Here is a 21,612-nt window from a genome sequence, read left to right as displayed (position 1 = left end):
AGTCTCCAGCTAACGGCGAGGGTTGATGAAGGTAGTGTGGTTCATGTGTATATGGACTTCCAAAAGGTATTTGATAAAGTGCCACATTATAGACCAGTTAGGGACAGTGACAGCATGGATACAAAATTGGCTAAGGGACAGAAAGCAGAGTGTAGTGGTGAACTGTTGCTTTTCAGACTGGAGAAGTATATAGTAGTGTTGATATTTGGACCACTGCTCTTTTTGACACATTAATGACCGGGACTTGGTATTTCAAAGTTTGCAAATGACACAAAGCTTGGAAATGTAGTAAACAATGAGAATAGTAGCAGACATTAGGAGGACATAGACTTGTAAAATGGGCAGACACATGACAGATGAAATTTAATGCAAAGTATGAAGTGATGCATTTTGGAAGGAAAAACAAGAGGCAATATAAACTAAATGATACAAATGGGATGCAGGGACAAAGACACCTGGCGAACACAAATCTTTGAAGGTGGCAGGATAAGTTGATAAAAGCTGTTTTAAAAGTTTCTGGGATCCTTGGCTTTAAACAGACAAGAGTACAAAAGCAAGGAAGTTATGCTAAATCTTTATAAAATCACTGATCAGAACTCAGCTGGAGTGTTGTGTCCAATTCTGGGCACCACACTTTAGAAAGGATGTCAAGGCCTTGGAGAGGGGTTTCAGTTGTCAGGAGACTAGAGAAGCTGGGATTGTTCTCCTTGGAGCAGAAAAGATTACGGGGAAAGTTAATAGAGGTGTGCAAAGAGGAGGGGAGTACAACTAAATGGTAGCTCTTTCACAGATCCAGCACAGGTACAATGGGCTGGATCTGTGCTGTATGATTCGATGTGTTGATTGAAGAAGTAGGTAGCTTTAGCCACATTCAATGATGGAAATTCTTGCTTCTGAAAGCCATTTAACATTTTGTAAACAAATGGTTAAGAAATTGGGCAGAAATGGCTTCCCGAAGAAAATCTGCACCATTGACAGTGGGCTGTTTTTAAACACCATAATCTTTGACCTTGAATGTGTTCTGTTTCATTGCCAAAAGGACTACCCTACTTATCACTCCTCCTTACTGATTCCATATCTTGAGCACATACACATTTTATATTTCAGTCTACGACTCAACAGTACACATCCTGTTCATCTCATTATGTTTTGAACTCTTCACCTCTATAACAAGCACCAAGTTCAAAAAATCATTTTAATAAACAAGACACATACAGATGTAGTTTTAAAGAACACTTTTACTGTACAGGTTTGAGAACTGAAGGTTTAACAAATACACATAGTCACATACAAGTTGGTAACTGCTACATGAGGTCCAATTCTACAAATAACAAAAAAAAACTGAGGAACGGACTGTAGAAAAAAACTTTACAGATTAAGATAAAAAATAAAATCACCTTTACATTAAGAAACATGCGTCTCAATTGTGCAACTTCGTATATACAATACTTGTTAAAATCTCACTCTACACTCTCGTGACCTGCATCAACAGGCACATTGGTTCAGTCTTTACAATATAAAACATAATTATTTTGTAACAAAATAAATAAAACACCAGGTAACTGGATGAAAAAAAGATTAAATTCAGATGTCAGCTTTTCCTGTAACCTCTGGAGGAATGAAGACTACACCTAAACTGTACATGTTAAAAACAATCCTTCACTCCAAGCCAAGTCGTGCAACTGAGCAAGACAGGGCACCAATTGGAAGGATAACCAGCAAGACTATCCAATCAGCCTAGTCCAAACCAAAAAGAGGGAGGGGAAATAAGGTAGGCACATCAAGCGATTGCTTACAGACTGTGCACTGACCAACACCACCATGGTTACAGCGTTACTGCTCTGCATTCAAGTATTGGATGTGGGGAAATAAAGCAATGGGCAGAGCTCAGCTTATCTGCTCACGTTCACAGTCAGACTATTGCCTTTTCAAAATGCTTCTTGAATCGCCATGCTAACTAGGACCAGTAAACTCAGCAAGAGGAGCCAGCGGCCTCTGGACAGTGGCTGAACAGTCGAGATGGAGCACAATCCTTATGAACCAACTTAAAAAGATGTAATGAACTAAAATTTTTAAAAGAAAAATTTGTAAAAAAACTCAGTACCTCCACTGAATGTTGCTATATAACATGGGTTTCAGGGTGATAGTTCAGAGACCAATTGCTTAAAATGCTTTCAAAAATGGAAAAATCTTCCAAAACAAAAATAAAACTGCTTACTGCGACTCTACACATGGGTTCAAAGCTGCGCACCCCTCTACAAATATCACATTGGATCCTGCACATGATTTTATGCAACAAAGAGGGCGCTGGGTTCAGAGGCTGCAGTCTCTCCTGTCCTGACCTTGAGTTGCCTTCCGCTATCGAGAGGAAGGAGGAACCAATCCTCAGCCTCGAGTACCCCCTTGGCCCCGTTTGGCCTTGCACACGGCACACATTTTTGGGACAGACGAGTTAAGAGATCTAGCTGATGTGTAAGGGAGTGGTGCAATCCTCTACCAGGTCTGTCCTTGCGATGCATCGCTTGTGTAGTTTTTTTTGTTTAAAAAAACAAATCACATCAAACCATGTACACTGCAGTCAGTAACGGCGGGCAAGTGGGGACAGGCCATCTCCCAACAGTCTGGTTCATACTTCGTCCGACCCCGCAGATTAGTTCGAACCAATCCTACACCAATTCCCCCGCCAGAAACCTGCCAATGCATTTGTCAATTCTAACCAGAGTCAGAATCACTGGTGTCTGATGAACTCGAGCCACTGGAAGTGCTACTAGTGTCAGATCCTGAAGAACTGCTGCTGCTGGCACTGAGGCGCGATGGGCCTACCGGCTGAACCGGATCTGGCTTTTCAGTTGCTGCAAAGAGAGAAATATTAAATGGTATAAAGCTTCATTTCTTACTGAAACCAGCATGCCCAGGTGGACACTGCAGTAATCCTGAACATTTAACCCCTCCATGAGCATGTTTACTCAATGCAGTTTTACACTACTTTACTCCCCACCCCAAAAAACCATCAAAACTACAATCTTCTGATCCGTCAGCTTCCTGCATGGCTATTTAAGAGTAGAGTACGAACTTCTTGAAATGTTATTTTAGGATTAGTTTCGGATCATTTTAAACTGGATCTAATCCAGAGCAAGTACACCCACTGCTGTCTGCTCTTCACCCTGCAGTTAATCCTAATTAAGTCCAAATTGTGTATGATGAGCAAAGACTGGATTTTAATATGGTGGATCAGCCATAAACACAGAAAAGAACAAAAGGGATTCAATCAAAAGGGCATCTGAAGAATTCTAGTGTATAATCGAAGACTAACAGCGTAATCATAGACCACACATCCCAGCGTTAACTTATCCTCAGCATATTTCACTACAAACTGCTAACAGGCATTGGCTAATGGACCATACCTTTCTTGGGAGGTTTTTTACTGGGATTCAGCTGTCCGCTCACATCCTGCAGGCGTTTTTCTAACTCTTTCTTCTTCTCTAGAGCCAATTCTTCCTTGGTTTTCCCTGCTTGTTTCTTGGCTGGAAGATTAATGCAACAGTTAGTGAAATGACTTCCCAATTTGGACAAACTGACTCAAGGGGCAACACAGTGGGATAGTGGGAATCAAAACCTCTCAGTGTCGAAGTTACACACATCTCTCCAACAGGCAGTTCTGGAAACAGTTCCTTTACATGGTTACATTTACAATACGTAGAATGTACAGCATAGAAACTGGCCATTCAGCTCAACCGATCCACGTCAGTGTTTATGCTCCACGAGTTTCCTCCCTCCCCTCCCAATTCTATCAGCATAATCTCTCATGTTTATCTAGCTTCCCCTTAAATTCATTTATGCTACAATCAGCTAATCGTGAGTGAGAATAGAATGCTTTCTATTCCTGCAATTGTATCAAGTGCTCAGTGGTCAGGTATTGCATAAGTTACATGCAAACCCTCACATTTACATGGGTAATGGTGTTTCACATGAACAGAGCTTTAATTGACATTTCCAAAATTTAGTTTTTCATACCCAAGTTAAACCAGATAGGTTTTCCTTTTTGGGCCTCTGCCTCAAGTCTGCAGTCAGTCATTCTCATCACTGGTCAGCAATGTAGACAGTCATGCTATGGGAACCTAGGGCACAAATTACATCCCCAACACAAGGGCTTCACTTCAATAATACTAGTCAATACTTACACCAACTCCCATCCAACAAGAATACTTGTGCATAAAGGCCAGTCTGTAGAGAATCTGCTTTACACAAAGAGCCCACTCTACTGGCTGGTTTAAACACAAAGTTATTCCTATCCAACAAATCACTGCTCCTAAATGGTAAGTATAAACCAGAAGTTAGCCAGGAGACCAATAATTGCAATTTTCCATAGTTTTAGGCTGCAATTACTTGCTAACTACACAAAAGGAAGGTTAAATGAACACAGGCCTCAGAATTGCAACATATTACAGGTGCCCATCCTGTACACCACTTACAGTAAGGTTTCCGAGGTTTCTTCCGTAAGCAAGACATAACATAGCGTTCAAGCTCGCGAAGGGTGGATGGTTTAAGAGTTTCAAAGTCTATCTCAATCTCATCAGGGTTGGAGTCTCTAAGCGACGGCTCTCGGGATTGGATGATATGCACCACACGGCCCAGCTTGTCACCAGGTAGTTTATTGATGTCCAAGCTCAACTGGCGCTTCTCGTCATAAGTCATGGGCCTGCAGTTATCTTCCTCTTCTGAATCATAGCCAGGAGGGGGTGGTGGCGGTGGTGGTGGAGGCTGTTTCACCTTCTTGGACTGCCTGCCAAGAATAAACCCAAAATTAAGAAGTTAAATGAAGCCTGATCTACTAGGAAGCAAATTCCTGATCCCTAACCCCCATCTGTAAAACAGCTTCCAGAGATATACGCAGCAATTCAATCACTGTCACCATCAGACATTTATGGCATCAATACAGCTTGTCGACATGGACGATCCGATGGGGAAAAAAGTATAGTCATCATTTGAGTCAGTGACTGACAGCTTCACTATCGTGCCATTAGACTCTGGCTGGGCTTTGAATATTTAACTTGGTGTCTCAGTCAAGCAATGCAGTGTGTGTAGAGTTCCCACATAGATCAACTAATCCCACAGTAATTAGATTCAAATATTTGCATACATTTCTTGTACCCAGACTTGTAATATACCCAAACTTTGGCACAATCTTTAGAGTACGGTTAAACAGACCTTTTTGCACTGAGCACCTGGGATTGCTAACACACTTACTTATTGTTACCCCCCGAGCTGCTGCCTCCAGATGCTTTCTTCGACTGTTTCTTCGGTGCTGCTTTCGATTTGGATGGTTTGGGCAGTTTTTCCTCCTCCTCTTTCACCTTGTGCTTCTCTCTCCTCTTCTTTTTATCTTTCTTCTCTTTCTTATCCCGCTTTTTCTTTGGCTTGGACATAGGAGCCTGCGAGAGGGCCGCTAACTGCTCATGGACAGCCCTTAGCTGTAGAGAGAAATCCCATTACAATGCTTGCTCAGTTTATTTTCTGAACAGTCTATTTTCTAAACAGAATGCAATCACGTTTGCAATAACCTCCAATCTCCCACATTATGGTGGGAAGAAGGCGGCAATAAATAACACACATAAGGGTCATCAGACAAGGCATTCCTTTTAATGCTCTGCAACATTATAAAAGATTTAAAACTGAGCAGGATTTTTAAAAAGTTACTCTGGTAATGAGGAATCAGTGCTCCATAATGGAATATGAACAGCTTCAATGAGCTCTATGACTCTCCCAATCACCTTTGGTTTTGGTACGGCAAAGAATTGAGCCATAATCGAGAGAAAAGACTTGCAAAGCGTTAGCTCCCTTCCATTAGTCTTTACTTGTATTTCTTTACAGCCAAACTGTAGGAAACTGGTGGGGGTAGGGAGCACTACGCACCTTTCCAGTTTCATCCTTTAGATCCTCATGCCATTCTGTTAGCTAAAGGTTGGACAGGCAACCTTCTGTTAATACTACAAGAGCACCAGCCACTAACAAGAGGAGCGTGGTCAGCAATGCCTAACCCTCCCTGCAGGCATGCATCGGTTTTATTTTTGAGATCTCCACCTGTAGGACCAGAACATCTCTAAAATCAGTCCTGTTAAATTATCACCAGGCTTAATCTTTACCTGTTCCTGGAGCTCTGCCAAACGATTAGCTCGCTCCTCCTCTGAATCATCAGAGCTCTCAGTGTCCGACGAGCTCTCGCTGCTGCTGTTACTGGAAGAATCAGACGACGATTTGGACACAACGGGAGGGAGAGGGGTTGGCGCAGGTGGCGGTGTGAACTCTATGGGCTCATCAGGCATCTTGGCAAAGCGGAATTCAAAGACATCCTGAAACAAAAACGAGGGTTTTTAATAAACAAGTTTGAGGATACAGTCCACTGGAATATAGACTTCAGATTAAAGTCAGACAGCTCAATAGGCTAAGACACTATATTCAGTGCTGTGATCAGAAGTGAAAGCTATAAACAAACTTACATTTCTACAGCGCTCGGTGTAGACGTGAGATGCCTGCGACGTATACAGGGCAAAGAGAGGACAGAGGAAAGGCAGGGTGAGGAGGGAGCGTAAGCATGGACAAAAAGGAAAGTCTTCAGCAGCTTTTTGAAGGCAGCAAGACAGAGATGCCGATGAGGCGTGGTGGCTGAAGGACCAAGAAACGAGTTGTGCTGGGTGGTACAGGTAGGTAACATAGCTATGGCTGGATGAGATTGGAGAAGTAGGAAGGGGCAAGGCCATGCAAGATTTAATAGTGAGGGTGAGAATATTAAAAGATTTGCTGGGACACAGAAAGCTAGAACTTGATGAAAACTTGGTGGGTGGGATGCTAACTTTAGAGTGGATGAGGACCTCGGCTGCAGCATTCTGGATGAAACCCACGAATGACAGACTACCAAACGGCAATAAATGGATACCAAACTGTCTTGTGGATACGGATATTCAAAGCCTCTACCAGTTAACAGTGAACACTAAACCTCGCCTTTAAGGGTTGGGACTAAAATTAATCCATTTGGAAAGTTAAATAGGGGAATCAACTGCTGAAATGGAACATCTTACTGTCCTCTATTCTTTGTCATAAAGGGGGGCAGTCAGCATGTCACAGCACAAAAACCAGGTTATAAAGACACTTGTAAACACACATACTAAGCTGAAGGTACCTGCAGTTTCCTGGCCATGGCAACCACGTCATGGTCCGGTGGGTTATACTTGTAACAATTCGAGAACATTAATCGCACATCAGCTGCAAATTCTTGCGCATCCTGATATTCCCGCTCATCCATCTTCCTCTATAGGAGGAAAGGAAGACGACAAAGACAGATCATTTAACAAGCTGCATCACAGTCGGAGAGCGCGGCTTTCTCATCCAAAAGTCCAGCAAAACTGAAAACCGACTGGACTGCTCTCTCCCCCCTCTAGCTCTGTGCAATACAGTAGCAGCACTCCTGATTTCAGTTATTTTTGAATACTTTCTAAAGATGCACCAACTCCATGAAGGGAGAATATCTATGCTGATAATTCATCCCAGTCTTTAAACTAACAAAATTTGCTGAACATTAGAAAGGCATTAAATGTAGCTGTTTAGGACAAATGCTAACTTGCAGATGCCATACTGCACACCTTTCCATAATTAAGACTGTATTTTCTCGTAAATAAGTCCCAGGACAGTAAGTGATAATTTATAGTGACAGGATGCTCAGCCATCTTGTACACAATGACATGTGACAGCAGTGAACTTCAGTTAGCCTCCGCATTTCACAGAAAGGCCTCAAGTTAACAACTGAAAGAAGCAATCCATTTAACGGGTTGAGCGTCAAGTGATCTTCAATAGTATTAAAACAGACTCCTACACCACATCAAGAGTGGCAGAATGCAGGCAAAATCTGCAATTAGCCACGTAAATTGGCAGTTAGCCAGGATACCACAAAAGGCAAAATGGCTCCAAACCATGCAATGCAATTCCCATGTCTTTTAGTGTATAACAGAGGCCCAGAACCAGGTTGGCAGCCCCTCCTCACGAGATGGCACAAGAACACGGGGGAAAAAGAAACAAAGGGTCGGTCTACCACCGGCCAATCTTTTACACGGCTTCAAGGAAAACCACATTGTGTATCAGGGTTGTGTCGTTCAGCACTGGACAACAGCAGTCACCTGCTTTATGTATACAGCAGATGGTTAGAAACTTTTGTTCCATCAGTGTATATCTTAATGTTCCTGTCTAGAAGTTCAGCAGTTTCTGTAGATTTTTAAAAATACATGTAATACTTTTGCGAGTTGACAGATCTGGGAATACGTTTCTCTTGATAATTCTACCTGCATCTATGTATTTATGGTGTCATGGACCAGGGATTCTTCTAGTCCTGTAACTGATGTTAGCTGTTCATTCAGTTGGGAAATGTTGCGATGTCCAAAGGCAATGAGGATCTGAGTAAGTACTTGAAATGTTTCACTGTATCTGTCCAAACAAGTCATTTAAAATGCTTATGAGCAAATAAATGTGCATACCCTAACCAACCAGGAGGGTACATCATTTTAGACATTGCTATGAGCACAGCACGGCATTCTCCTCTCCACATTTACTCTGAAGTAGCTATGGGAGGGGCTCAGTTATATGGTACAGTGAAACCTGCATTTAGCAGTCACCTTTGAGACTGAAGGAAAAAAAGACAGACAGCAGCTCAATCCTGGGAAGTGTTACAGCCCAACCCAACCACGGTGAAAATTTACTACTTTGGAGTCAGTGTTTAAGTGTCGATTAATCCAGTTGTAAGATCCATTCCCTTAAAATTGCTAGTTTCTTATTTTTTTTTTATAGAAGCAGCAAGTATAGCCTCACTGGCAGGCAGCTGCTTACTCCGGGAACTAGACATAATTAATTCAGTGAGAAAAGCCCTTGGCTGGGAAAGAGCACCATGAAGACAGGAGCCAGTTTAATGTACAGGTTTCACTGTATCCGAGGATAAATGGTATGGCGTTACGACAGAATGTGTTTCTCGGACGAGACATACTTTGATAGTGCTCAGGTCCATGGGGTGCTTGATTATGTCGTGGTAGTCGTGAAGCCCAAGGGCTTTGGCGTCCACAGGTTTGTAAAAGGGCCAGGCATATGCTGCGTGCTTCTTTGACAGCAGCTCTTTCAAGATGCCATTACAGTACTTCAGCTGCTCGCTCAGTTTGCCCTTCTTCGAACTCTGGTGTTGCTGGGAGTCTGGCAAATCTTTCTTTGGCGGTTTGATCGGTCTGCCACTTTCCCGTCTAACTGGAATCTTTGCAGCCTTGCTTTCTGCTACCGATGGGGACGACTCCCCACTTGTGGTGACAACGGAAGTGGTTGGAGTTGTTGTATCTGCTTTCCTCTTCACTCCTTTCTTCTGTAAAGGAAAGACATTTATTACTCACTGCAATCATGTCATTATCTCCCATGACCCCAAAAGGGAGGCAACCTGCTCTACAATTGCTTGTGTCGCTTAAACTGGGCACTAAATATGAAAAAAAGCTACGAGGCGACTGATCCTGGGATCTTCCAAATTACGAGTCTGTAAATTGCAGGCATGGGGTTACAACTTCACCCTATTGGGCAGTGCTTCAGTATATCAACACAACCAATCCAAGTAGAAGCAGATTCCAGACTGCAAGAGACCCAACTACTTCCTTCTGTCTCAACAGAATTCCCAGGACACCACTAACCCTAATTATTGTAAATCCTTTAAGCTCTAATCAAAACAGAGAACAGGGGCCTGCCCATCAACTATGCCAGCTGGATCATTTAATTCTTCCTGAACCATTTGATTTTCAACTATTTGCTTGCAATTACTAAGCAGTGCAGACTATATAGCTGTACTATATTAATCTGCATCTAATACCTAGTGAAAAAATACTACATTTTGAAACCTCATCCCTCTGGGAACTTGCCAAGACATACACAAGTCTCATCACAATTACACCTCAAACAAAAGGCGGAACCGAGTCACGTCAAAAGCTACATTGACACCGATTAAAAGATCATTCTATCCCGTAAGTCAAACGGGTTCAATTACCACCTATAAAAAAAGTATTTAGAAAGCAATGTGTAAAGTGGATTACATATATCAAAAGCACCATTAATAAAGACAAACTATATCACTGTGGCTTGCAATGAATGATCCAATGGCATTGGCTTTGCTCCCAACCCCCATAGCAAGGCATTCTTTGAAAACAAAACATGATTTTTTTACCCTTCTAAAAATGGTATCCCTCAAGTACTGATGAACTGCTCATCTATCAAAAAACCCCTCCTTCCTTACAATGATACGGCTCAGGATTTATTAGAATAGGATTACTTCCTGAAACACTCCATGGACCACAACAACCACCCTTGAATGGCATTCATTACCAGCATTCTTTTGAAACTGGCCAGGTCATCAAATCCCCCACAGTATAGCAGTCAGGGAGTACAAGCAGTAATTATTCAACATTCCCAGTTTATCAGAATCACTCCACTGAATTACCATTGGCAGCTCACTTTCAGACACCCCTTATTCTTGATATACCAAGTTTATTAGGCCAATTTATGAGCAAACTGAAAATGGAAGTAAAACTACTTTGCCTAGGCATTTTTTCAGCCTCGAACAGAGCCCTGCTTACCTTTGTGACAGGTTGTGCAGGGGGTGGTACAGCTAATACAGATTGAGGGGGAGAATGCGAGGGCTTATGCACAATTGGTGTGGAGATGACAGACGTCTGAGACACTTCAAGGATAGGTGTGGGCACTTCTGGTGTCGGAGGAGAGTACGCCGTCGGTTGAGACACAGACGACACCATTGGGACCTGAGACATGGTCACTCCTCCTAGGACAGATGGCACCCCTGTGGAAAAGAACCCATTAGCACTGAACAACAGTCTTCACTTTACTGCAACAGAAGCAACTATTCAACCGGACACAGAAAGATTTCAAATGGTGTTTTTAAAAAAAAATACCTCTCCTTGCCCCCACCTCAGGTCTTGTGTGCACAGCAACCATTTTCAGAATTAAAGGCATGATCATATTTCCAGAATCCTCCAGTAACCAACATCACTCACCGACAAAACGTCGGGAAGCAGCCAGCCGCCAAACAATCTCTGGCATCAGTTGACACGCATGTGATCATCATGAAACGGTGCAGTGCAACAGAGCGCCTTGCCACTTCCATTAAGACCAAGCAACACTTCTATACTTGATTCAAGGCAAAACTTCTAGGGGACAGGAAGGAAGTTGGCCAAAGTCCACGCTCCTCACATTAGAGTGACAGCTATCTGGATGTTTAACAGAGAGGGCGGCGAAGGAGGAAGAACAGGCTCAGTTGTGATGTCCCTGTAGGCGAGTAGCCTGCCAATATTCCGTCCAAGCTCATATCATGAACGGCTACATTTCACCCACAAAACTGCACACCAGCAGAAACGAATGCCTTCCGAACGCTGGGGTGAAAAAGGACAGAGCTTTGCACTGTGGACCATCCACTATGGTGACCATAAACCTAAGTGTGTGCAGTTCATGCAATGCCATTAGTTCTTTACCCAATGCACCAATACTAAAAAAAAAACAAGCTGTCAGCTGTCCCTACACACGTATCAGAATACAAAAATAACCAATAGGGCCACCTAGTTCATCTCCAAACTTACAGAAGTCCTTCTCTGACCACGAGTACTGCTAAATTCCAAATCCTGAAAGGAATTCTGCGCTAGATATCACAATCACAGAGCACTGGCACTTGGAGATGGCTTGCATCAACTAGGCAGGGAGATGGCCTGTTCCATGTTGTCAGGTCTATGCATGTAACTAAAAAAGGTACCACCCCAGAACAATGCATTGCCCTTACCCCCTGCTTTGCGGCCCTTTGACTGTTTTGATTTTGGCGCTGGTGCTAGTTCCACTTCCTCCTGAGGCATCTGTGCCACCTTCTGCAGAAAGAGCTTCTCGAGGGTCTGAGCCATTAGCACAATGTCATCTGTGGGCTGTGAAAGACAAGTACCAAAGTCAAATAATTACATCTCTAGGGGTAAATCTCATGGTTATCAAATTTCACAGCAAACTTCAGAATGTAACCAAACAAAAATTAGTACAATCACAACTCAAATGTAAAAACAGTGTGTGTTAATGGAGAGCTCTAATGAACAGAAACAAAGTTTACCTTGTTGTAAATGTAACAGTTAGTAAACATTGTGTTGAAGTCTTGCATGCACTCGCTGGCACTCCAGTAATAATTATTCTCTAAACGCTTCTTGATGGTGCCCATGTCCATTGGCTGCTTGATTATCTTGTGGTAATCCTGCAAGAGAACAAGTTTTAAAAAAAAGTTTCTGGATAAAGTTGTCTAGATATTAAAATGTATAGGCACTGGACTACAGATAACCAACTGAGCAGCAAACCAACTGAGCAACTCTACCCAAATCACAACAGTTGCATCAGCTTATCATACCAAATCACTAAAAACTTAACCAGGATTTATAAGTAAGTGGTACTAAACTGCAACTGTCATGATTAGCTCAGTGGTAGCACTGTCCCGAGATTCAGAATGTTGTGGGTTCAAGTTGAGCACATGACCTAATCTGACACTTCAGTGCAGTACTGAGGGAGTGCTGTATTTTCAGAGTATTTGAAAGTTACCATAGCACTTTTTCAAACAAGGAAATACTCCCAATGTCCTGGCCAACATTCATCCCTGGACACCACCATCAAAAACAGATCAACTGGTCAATCAGCTCATCTGCTTTTGTAGGACCCTGCAGTGTGCAAATTGACTGATGCTTTTGTCTAGAATACAATTGACCAAACTTCAAAAGTAATTAATTCCCTCTACAGACACTGTGGGATGTCTTAAAGTGCTGCATAAATGAAAGTCTCCCACTCCTTTAACTCAAATTGCTCAATGCGGATTGTCTGTTCATTTGACTTTAAATCATGCAAAACACACAATTTTGCCTGTATTGCTTATTCATTCTTGTGGATAATGCCATTATTTTTCCAAGCAAAAAAACACAATTAACAGTACATTACAATCTGTGTGTATGCAATCAGAAACAGAAACTATGACTCATTTAAAAAACTCAGCTGTCACAGGAGGCTAATACGAACTGTGTCATCTCCACTGCCACCCCGGCAGAGATTAGTTAACTGAACACAGGCCAGAAATCACACTTGATGTTGACCAGCAAAGCTTAGTGTTACAGTGGATAATGAAAACTGGGGCAAAGTCAACAAGAAACCTAATGACAACTTTGCGTCCCAAGTTGCCAGTCACATTTTTAAAGCAAATGAAACAAGGATCTAATAACCTACTGGTGTACAACAGAAACACCACTCCAAAGAATCTGGCTTCTGTTCTAAAAATCCTCCCAAGTATGCAGCAACTGTTTTCAGAAGTGATAGCATGATCATGCTCCCAAAAATCCTCCAGTAACCGACATTACTCACTAACAAAACGTCAGCAAGCAGCTAGCTACCAGACAGAAACTCTGGGATCAGCTGACACGCATGGGATCATCATGAAACAGTGCAGTGCATTGAGGGCCTTCCCCCTCCAGTAGCAAGTACCATTCTTTAAACAAGGAAAAGGAAGCTTTAGTATTACACATGTAACAAGTACACCCATCCTTCAGTAGTGGCAAACACGATCACCAGCAACCACACTTTCCTTATACAATGCAAGAAAATAGTTATGATGCAACTCAGTCATGAAAATGTAGTGATAGCATTCAGTGTGAATTTGGTTTATAGATAGATTTGAAATTCATAAAATCTCTTGCATAGAGCTAGCAACTTGAGATTTCATTTTATCAAGACCCACTATTAATACACCCAGCCAGGTGTAGTCACACCTGGCCATCCATAACAACTGAGCTTATATCGAGAGCCAAGTTTTAAAAAATTCTCATTACTACCTTTCATCAACCCATTCCAAGGCCATACTCTACTGCACACTACTCTGCCCATACTTCCCTGTGCAGCATGGTGACTGTATACTTTGTTAATGATCTATGACACTTTTAAGCAGTTCACAACTTGCCCTGCAGGTATTCTCACTCACCGGGAGACTGAGTTTCACCGCATCCACTGGCTGATAGAACGGCCATGCAAACTGATGCTTCCAAAGGGCTTTCATCAGCACTTTCTGCATGTACTGGACCTGGTTAGTCACTCGGCCAGGTTTCTTGGGATTGGACACCTCAGGTGGAGGAGGACTAATGACAAAATTGTTCTGAGAATGAATCGAAGTAGACATGGCCATTGTAGGACTCTCAAAATCTTCATACAGCAGAGATGGTTTGCGGATGCGCTTCCCAGACCCTGGATCAACAGACAGGCCAGTTATCCCATTACCAGCGTCCCCCTGCAACCTTTGATAAAAGAAGAGGAAAAAACTCAATGTTCACTGCATTAGACATCCTAATGAAGCTCAAAAATCTTTACAAAACCGTGCAATTGTATCTATACAGCACATAGATTCCATGGTCTACTTAATCCCTTAAGGACTGTGTTCAGAAGAGACCCTGTTAAAGACTTCAGACTGTCCCTCCTCCCACCATGTTTAAATGCCACATCTATACTGCGCATTGCACAGGACACAATGCCACGTGGACCATGTTCATGAGACCCCATTATCATAAAGAATCCTGGGTATTCCCTCCCACCACCATGTTTAACTGCCACCAACCTACTGGAAACTAATTCTCCAACCTTACTGATTTGTACTGGTGCAAGTTACAAAAATAATAAAATAAAATAAAAAATACCAACCACTAGGAATCAGGCTAACAGTTGCTTGGTTTGCTGAGGATCCCTATAGAGGCAACTACATAAAGGCCTGGCTGTAGATCGTCTTCTCTGCCGTCAGTACTGTTCAGTCCTGATAATTCTAAGTTCGTCATGGGAAATTTTGCTATAAGAAACAAAAAATACAGAATGTTCAAATACCTTTTTAAAAACAGCAGAATTTCATTGTCACTTTTACCCAGAAACAGAATCCATCTCAAATTACTGCTCACAAAGTACATGTCAGCACCAAGTAATCCTCTGAACAGTGAAGACCCATTTGAATAATTATCACAAGGGAGGAAGTCATAGGGCATGACTTACAGTAAACCAGGCCATCAACCACCACTGGAGCAATAGGTAAACTGGCAACTCAAGACTCCAATGAATCGCAACAAAAGCAGAATTTGCACACGTCAAGATATCTAAGAATAGTGTTACTTGCTCACCGCATAATCCACAAGAAAGGCAACAAGTGAAATATTGCCACAACTCAAATAATCTCAGAAAAGAAATGCGATCATTGTTTTTTTCACCATACTCCAAGCGCATAAATCACCTCCTCTTTCCCTCCCCACATCCTAGTAAAACCAGATCCTCCACATCTCAAAACGCCCATTTCTCACCTTCCCTTTCCCCCATTATGGTCAGCAGGTTCCAATATTACTTGAACACCATTAACACGTAGCGTTAATTAGAAAATTACTCAAAATGAAAAGAAGTTGCAAACGTACGTAGTGCTTCCTCAACTTGACAATTCCTGATTATTCATACAGCATCTGTACTACCTGTTTCGACTTCACACAAGTATGCATTTGGGGCAGCTTCAGTACAGGTATAGATTAGCATTTCCAATGGTTAAAAAGTTAGTTTTGTAGTACAGGAAGAAAAAAATGAATATTGCAATACGAATAGATTTCTTTACAAGTCTGATTACAAACAACTCTTACCAATACTTTTGTATAATACGTGGATGACTCACTGCTGCAACCCAAACATTCCACGCTTGAAAAAAAAGGAATATGAAATAGTCTAGTCAAAAAAAATCTCAGCTCATAATTCCAGTGAATGCTGCACCTTACATGAACAGCACAAAAATCCAGTAATTCACCAGTGTAAACTACTGTATTCTGAAGCAAAAGATTCCAGCTTTGCTATATGTGCAACAGGAAGGTGCAAAAGTGAAAGCACAATCAAGTTTCTAGGATAATCCAGTCACCATCTGCCAACAAAATCAGCAAGTAACCAACCCTATACAGGTACTCTAGGACCAGGCAGGCATTATCAACAGTACTTCTACCTCAACAGAAAGCAGCTATTCTGTGCAGTCAGTACAGAACTGTAAACCTTTGTTGTACATGATATACACAGTACAGTTATGAAGCAGCCTGAAAATACATTCCCATGAGACACTATAGCACCGTTTAACAAACTAGGAAGCTCTAAAAGGAAACTTCACTCTTACCCAAGAAGTGCTGTATAAGAATTTTATTTATCAGTCACTGACATGCAAGTGAATTCATGTACTCTCTGGTTAGTGTAATCTACCTGTGAAGACATTGGTATACTAAACTGACCAGCTTTGTACATTTTTTTCTATGCCTATGAGTCAAATCAATCCAGTTTGTATTAGCTTACCACAACATCCCTCTTGTCCTCTCGTAAAGGATGCAACATGTTGCATATTACAAGTGCTTTCAATATGCTCTGGAACCACCCACTAAGATGTACAAGAGGCCAATTAAATGGCAGTGACTGCAGTCTTACCATTGCCGCTTGTGTCCTCAGCATAGTAGGCAAGACCATCTGTCCAGTCCAGCCCAGCCTATGTGCAACAGCAAACAGCAGTGTTTCTTTAAACAAACGCAGAGGCCCATTTGCAACCCCAATGACTTAGCACAGTACCAGCTTTCTGCCAAGGAGAACAGCTGCTTCAGCAAACACAGGATTTTTCATCCACTGAAACCGATTAGATATCAGAGTGCAGTCTGCGACTACACAGATGAATCCAATTCCCATTTCCTACTAAAGGCTGCAGCTAAAGCCCAGCTTTTTTTTAAAAAAGGGAACTGACACCCACTTATTAGGTGTAGGAATCTAGCATGACAATATCGCAAGTTGTAAGAATTTATGTTTCAATTTCTTTTTAGTAAAAAAAAAATCAGAAGCTTTGCATTAGAAACATTTCTGGTTTGATTCCAGTCCCAGAACTCAGCCTTATCATTCTATACAGGCACACGTTCAACATCTTGACTTAGCCACCACTGACATCTCAATTGCTGGGATGAGAGAAGCAATCGGATTTCAAGGGAACACACAGGTCCCACAATCCACTGTCTGTTAGTGCACTTGCTGATCTACCCTGCTTACCAAAGGTGGAAATATGGAACTACAATAGCGTGGTACTGAGACTGCCCATCTGACTTGGGATATAAATAATGAGACTAGAATGTAAAGGACAAAAAAATTGAATTTATATTAATTCCACAAAGTTTTCAAGCTGAATAGAGTGCAGTCAGAATTAAGGCATACAAAACTACAAACCAAAACTTTGGGGCGTCATCATTTAGAACTAGGAAATTAGAACTGGACTAGTGGAGCATGAACAGAGATCAGCGAGGCAGGAATAGAACTGGAAACAACGAAATACAACAAATATACCTCTCATCTATACGGCCAGCTTCATACCCGTGCTAATCAACAGGCCATCCCATGGGAAATCTTGGCAGGTAAAGCATTCATCTCAGGCCAAACCCACACTGGACAGACACACAGATCAGCAGTTGGCATTAGTGGAGCAGAAGAAAAAGTGCTGCTTATAAATACCATTTTTGAAAAGAAATTAAACGGGAGATAAGGAAGGACAGAAAGTTTGTGCCTCCTTTGTTTAAAGGGATAGGTTTACATCAGCTACCTGTTCCTAATCACTGATTTTTTTTTGGGGGGGGTGGGAAAGAAAGCAGAAATAAAAGGAAAGAAAATTCAGTAGACGGCTTCAAGATATTTGCTTGTAAAAAGGAAGAAAATGATTATTCCTGGCCACTTGTGCAGCCTAATGTTAACATAAGAAATAGGAGCAGGAGTAGGCCAATCGGCCCCTCGAGCCTGCTCTGCCATTCAATATCATGGCTGATCTGACCCTAACCTCAAATCTAAGGAATCTTACAACACCAGGTTATAGTCCAACAATTTTATTTTAAAATCTCAAGATTTCGGAGATTATCCCCTTCGTCAGGTGAATGTAAATTCATGTCCAATTTCCTGCCCGCTCCCCGTAACCCCTAATTCCCTTTACTTCTAGGAAACTGTCTATTTCTGTTTTAAATTTATTTAATGATGTAGTTTAATGATGTTATTTGCTTGCTTTCAGTTGTGAAAGGATGCATCCCTCCATAGATAAATCCAGGGATAATGGTGTGTGTATATAATGTTTAAAAACAAAGGAGTGCCTCCACACTAATAATTAATCAAATAATGTATGCAGTAAAGATTCGGGATAGAGAGAACACCACTCGGCAAAACTACATATAATGTACTGATACACACGCCCACTCTGCTACAAGTGACACCAGACACATTTCCACATGGCTACTTGTCCTGCAGCCCCTCCCTCTTCCCCTTAACAAAACCAGTTCCAAGTATTTTGATTCTCCCAAAAACCCTCAAAAAGGATCCAAAAACAGATTTTCTCCTGCTTTATAAAGACAATCTGCTCTGTACCCAAAGATTGCATAAGCTGCTACAAACACAACACAAATGCTTGACAATTTAAACAGTACTGAAATTTGAAAGAACTTCAAAAATAAAAATGAAACAGCTCAACATGCCAGTTTGGTAATTTTTAATTTAACAGAGGTATATAGAATTAGTACAGCGCAAATAGTTGAACACTGAGGATATACAGCGTACTATAGCAGATTGCCTTTCATTGGTCCCTCCATCATTGGACATAATTCTGAAATTTGTGTACTCGAACCCCGTGTGTTGTCCCAATAAAAATGTATCATGCTGTGCACCCTTAGCAGAGGCACAGCTAGATTATTAAACAAACTATATTTTCACATAAGCCAAGAGGTTACCAGGTTCTGAGCTGAAACATCTATACGCAGGAATAGAAGAGGGACAAACAGTAAATGTTACAATTAACTGATTTAAGTGATCCCTTCATTTCCTATTTACATATGTAGTACCCTTTCCCCAATATAATTCCTAGCTTTCCAACATCTTCAGTGGAAAAGATGGTCAAAAATACTTCACTGATGACAGAACTCCAGCAGTTCATTCAGATCACAGAACTTCTGCAGTACAAGGCCCCAGAATTGCAGATTTAAAAAATGCACCTTTTCTAAAAATTAGTTAAGAGCCTTCTTTAATATAGACATAATACAACAAGTATTCACAAGTTATAACCCAAATATTTGGAAATGTGGTTACAAAAAAGATAAAAACTACACCTGCAGAACTGAATAATATTAGACTTTTGGACAGACAGCCGTTTCCAGATCAATCGAAATAGTTTTGGAAATCAATCTTATAATTTATTAATTCTGATATCGCCCCCCGGCTCAGTGACCCCGCTCCCCTGCATCCCAGCCCGGATGTGTACTGTATGTATACTGTTTGTGAATGGCAGAAAATGGCGGCCCCGGCTGCCGGGCCTGCTCCTGCTCCCTGGGTGTACTCTCTTTGCGTCCGGGATTTTCTGCCTGCTTCCCCTTGCATTTCTCTTCAATACTGCTTCCATTACACGGCCGAGGATCTGCACTGCTCTGCCGTACCTGTCGAGCCCCGGATGAGTGGCCGTTTCCATCAGATGCCGCCTGATTGCGTGTCCACTCGGTTCGCCCCACGACTCTCCCTCTCCGGTTTCGGCAAAAGCAAATGGCGCCGCAGCGCTGAACCCCGCCTTTTTATACCTCCCCTCGCCCGGCAACCCGAGCTGATTGGACGGGGCCGGCCGATGGCCCGCCCGTCAATCACACGCGACGTGCCGCCATTGGCGGAGAAACGTCACGTGAGCGCGGGACGAGCGCTTCAGCGCGCTCCGATTGGAGAGCGCGGCGGAGTCACGCGGCCGGGCCGGGCCGCTGGGTGCCCGTCAGTGGAGAGGGAGAAAGAACAAGTCAGCCATTACACAGGGGGAGGGGGGAGAACACGACATCCACACAAACACCACCCACAGCAGCTGGAGAAAGGGAACCAGCACACCAGGGGCAGCCGCCTCAGGCTCGGCAACACCATGAACCTGGCCTTTCACACACTGCAGCCTCTCCTTACACCAGGGGAGGGGGGGGGGGAACACCACCCACCCCCGGAGGGAGGGGGAAGAGGGAGCAGCGCTCCCTCAGGGGTTAACATGGCGCCTCGCTGCCTCCTTCCCCCGATACAAATGAGGGACAAGGCCGACTGCAGCGGTGACCCCCACTGACCAACATACAGGACTGGCGATGGCTGGACCCAGGCAGCAGCACAGGGGCCCGGGTTGTGAAGGCGGTGCAGACTGGGGCCGAAGTCTAACAGGGGCACAGCAAAGGCCCCGGCGCCATCTTTAGTGGCATTACACAGCAAAATAAATAAAGGGGGGGAAAAAAAAGAGGCGGCGGCGGGTGAGTCAGAGAATGCAGCAGGCAGCTCAGGCCGGACCCTGCAGGGACAGCGGCCATGTCACCGTGCAGTCCCTCCCTGTAACACAGTGAGAGCGCCCGGTACAGAAGAGCAAAGGGGAGACATGGAGACCCTTCCCCTCCCCCCACACACACACAACTCCCACTCACTAATTCAACACCTTTTAAACCAAAATAACTTCAAAACATTTTAAATTCAAGGGGAACTTTCAAACTGCTCTAGTCCATGTGGGGGATTGAAAATAAAATGTAAAGTTTGATTAAATAGTTTTGTTTTTCTTTTCTTCTCCTCTCCATCAGTCAACTGAAGTTTCTACAAGTAAAATATTTAAAAGAACCCAGACATTTAGTCCCTGTTTTCAAAAAAAAAAATTTTTAAAAAGGGAAAAACATGAATTTATTTAAAATTTCCAAAGTCCCCCACCCACCACCCCCGGTGCAAAGCACACCCACGGTTTTTTTTAAACAGAGCGATGTTTGATGGTGAAGCGGGGTTTTTTTGCCGTTAAATGCCGGTTATTTTGGCCGGAATTTAAAGCCAAGTTTGAAACTCTCGCTCGAGCTTCCATTTCCTAACGGCCGCCGCTCCGCCAGCTCGACGGCTAATTGGCTGCGGCCGGTCACATGACCCCCGCAGCCTCCCCTCGCCGCCAATTCCCCCCCGAAAATCAAGCCGCTTTCTCACCTTTCGCCCGGCGGCCCAGCTACCCTGGCCACGGCCGCGCTCTCCTCCGTCCCCGGCGTCGAGCCCGGCTCCGGGAGCTCACTTTTATCCGCACTTTGGCCTCCATTTTCCACAAAATGTTAACAAAAGAAAAGCTCCGGCTACGTCAGCGCTCGCCCCGCAGGCGCCCGCCCATTGGCCATCTCCGGGTCACGTGACGCGCCGCCGGCTTTAAATCGCTTTTTTCTTCCTCCCAGGTGGCCGCTTTCCGGCCAGCCAGCCTCAAAATGCAGCATTAACATCGCAATGCATCGACTCCCGTGAGTACCGGGTCCGCAGTCGCGCCGTTTACATGTTCTTTAACCCTCTCGGGTGTCTTGACTGTGATGGCGGCTTCGGGTTAATGTCGGCGTGGTCCCACTTGAGGCCGAGCTGCGCATGCGCGGAGGGAGGGGGAAGGGACCGGGCAGGTAGTCCGCATGCGCAGTGCTTCCCTTCCCCTCTCATCTTGGGCTTGTCTTCCACCTTTGTTTCTGTGCT

At 43.3% G+C, this 21,612-nt stretch overlaps 1 protein-coding gene and 3 non-coding genes across 7 annotated transcripts; all 4 read right to left on the bottom strand.

Annotated features, from left to right (window-relative positions):
- Positions 1-1,220: 1,220 nt before the first annotated feature.
- On the bottom strand, positions 1,221-21,489 carry LOC137309453 (bromodomain-containing protein 2-like). Of its 4 annotated transcripts, none has more exons than XM_067977656.1 (13): positions 21,094-21,489; positions 14,770-14,911; positions 14,060-14,369; positions 12,164-12,301; positions 11,852-11,987; positions 10,641-10,861; positions 9,026-9,388; positions 7,178-7,306; positions 6,144-6,350; positions 5,248-5,471; positions 4,473-4,783; positions 3,405-3,524; positions 1,221-2,852 (listed from the first exon to the last, which is right to left on the bottom strand). In XM_067977656.1, exons 3-13 carry the CDS (start codon positions 14,258-14,260, stop codon positions 2,713-2,715), a joined length of 2,190 nt encoding a protein of 729 aa, XP_067833757.1. In that variant the 5' UTR covers positions 14,261-14,369; positions 14,770-14,911; positions 21,094-21,489; the 3' UTR covers positions 1,221-2,712. The 4 variants fall into 4 exon arrangements, with proteins under 4 accessions (XP_067833757.1, XP_067833758.1, XP_067833759.1 ...); XM_067977657.1 differs by lacking the exon at positions 21,094-21,489 and adding an exon at positions 19,563-19,664; XM_067977658.1 differs by lacking the exon at positions 14,770-14,911 and having other exon boundaries at positions 21,094-21,211.
- Positions 4,905-4,995, bottom strand: LOC137309460 (small nucleolar SNORD12/SNORD106). The gene has a single exon (XR_010959834.1). It is a non-coding gene; the product is annotated as a small nucleolar SNORD12/SNORD106 (small nucleolar RNA).
- LOC137309462 (small nucleolar RNA SNORD10) lies at positions 11,015-11,151 on the bottom strand. Its single transcript, XR_010959836.1, has one exon. It is a non-coding gene; the product is annotated as a small nucleolar RNA SNORD10 (small nucleolar RNA).
- LOC137309461 (small nucleolar RNA SNORD10) lies at positions 13,385-13,524 on the bottom strand. The gene has a single exon (XR_010959835.1). It is a non-coding gene; the product is annotated as a small nucleolar RNA SNORD10 (small nucleolar RNA).
- Positions 21,490-21,612: the final 123 nt, after the last annotated feature.

The sequence above is a fragment of the Heptranchias perlo genome, unplaced genomic scaffold (assembly GCF_035084215.1).
Source record: "Heptranchias perlo isolate sHepPer1 unplaced genomic scaffold, sHepPer1.hap1 HAP1_SCAFFOLD_164, whole genome shotgun sequence".
NCBI lineage: Eukaryota > Metazoa > Chordata > Chondrichthyes > Hexanchiformes > Hexanchidae > Heptranchias > Heptranchias perlo.
Note: the sequence above shows the minus strand (reverse complement) of the source record. Positions and strands in the feature narration are given on the sequence as shown.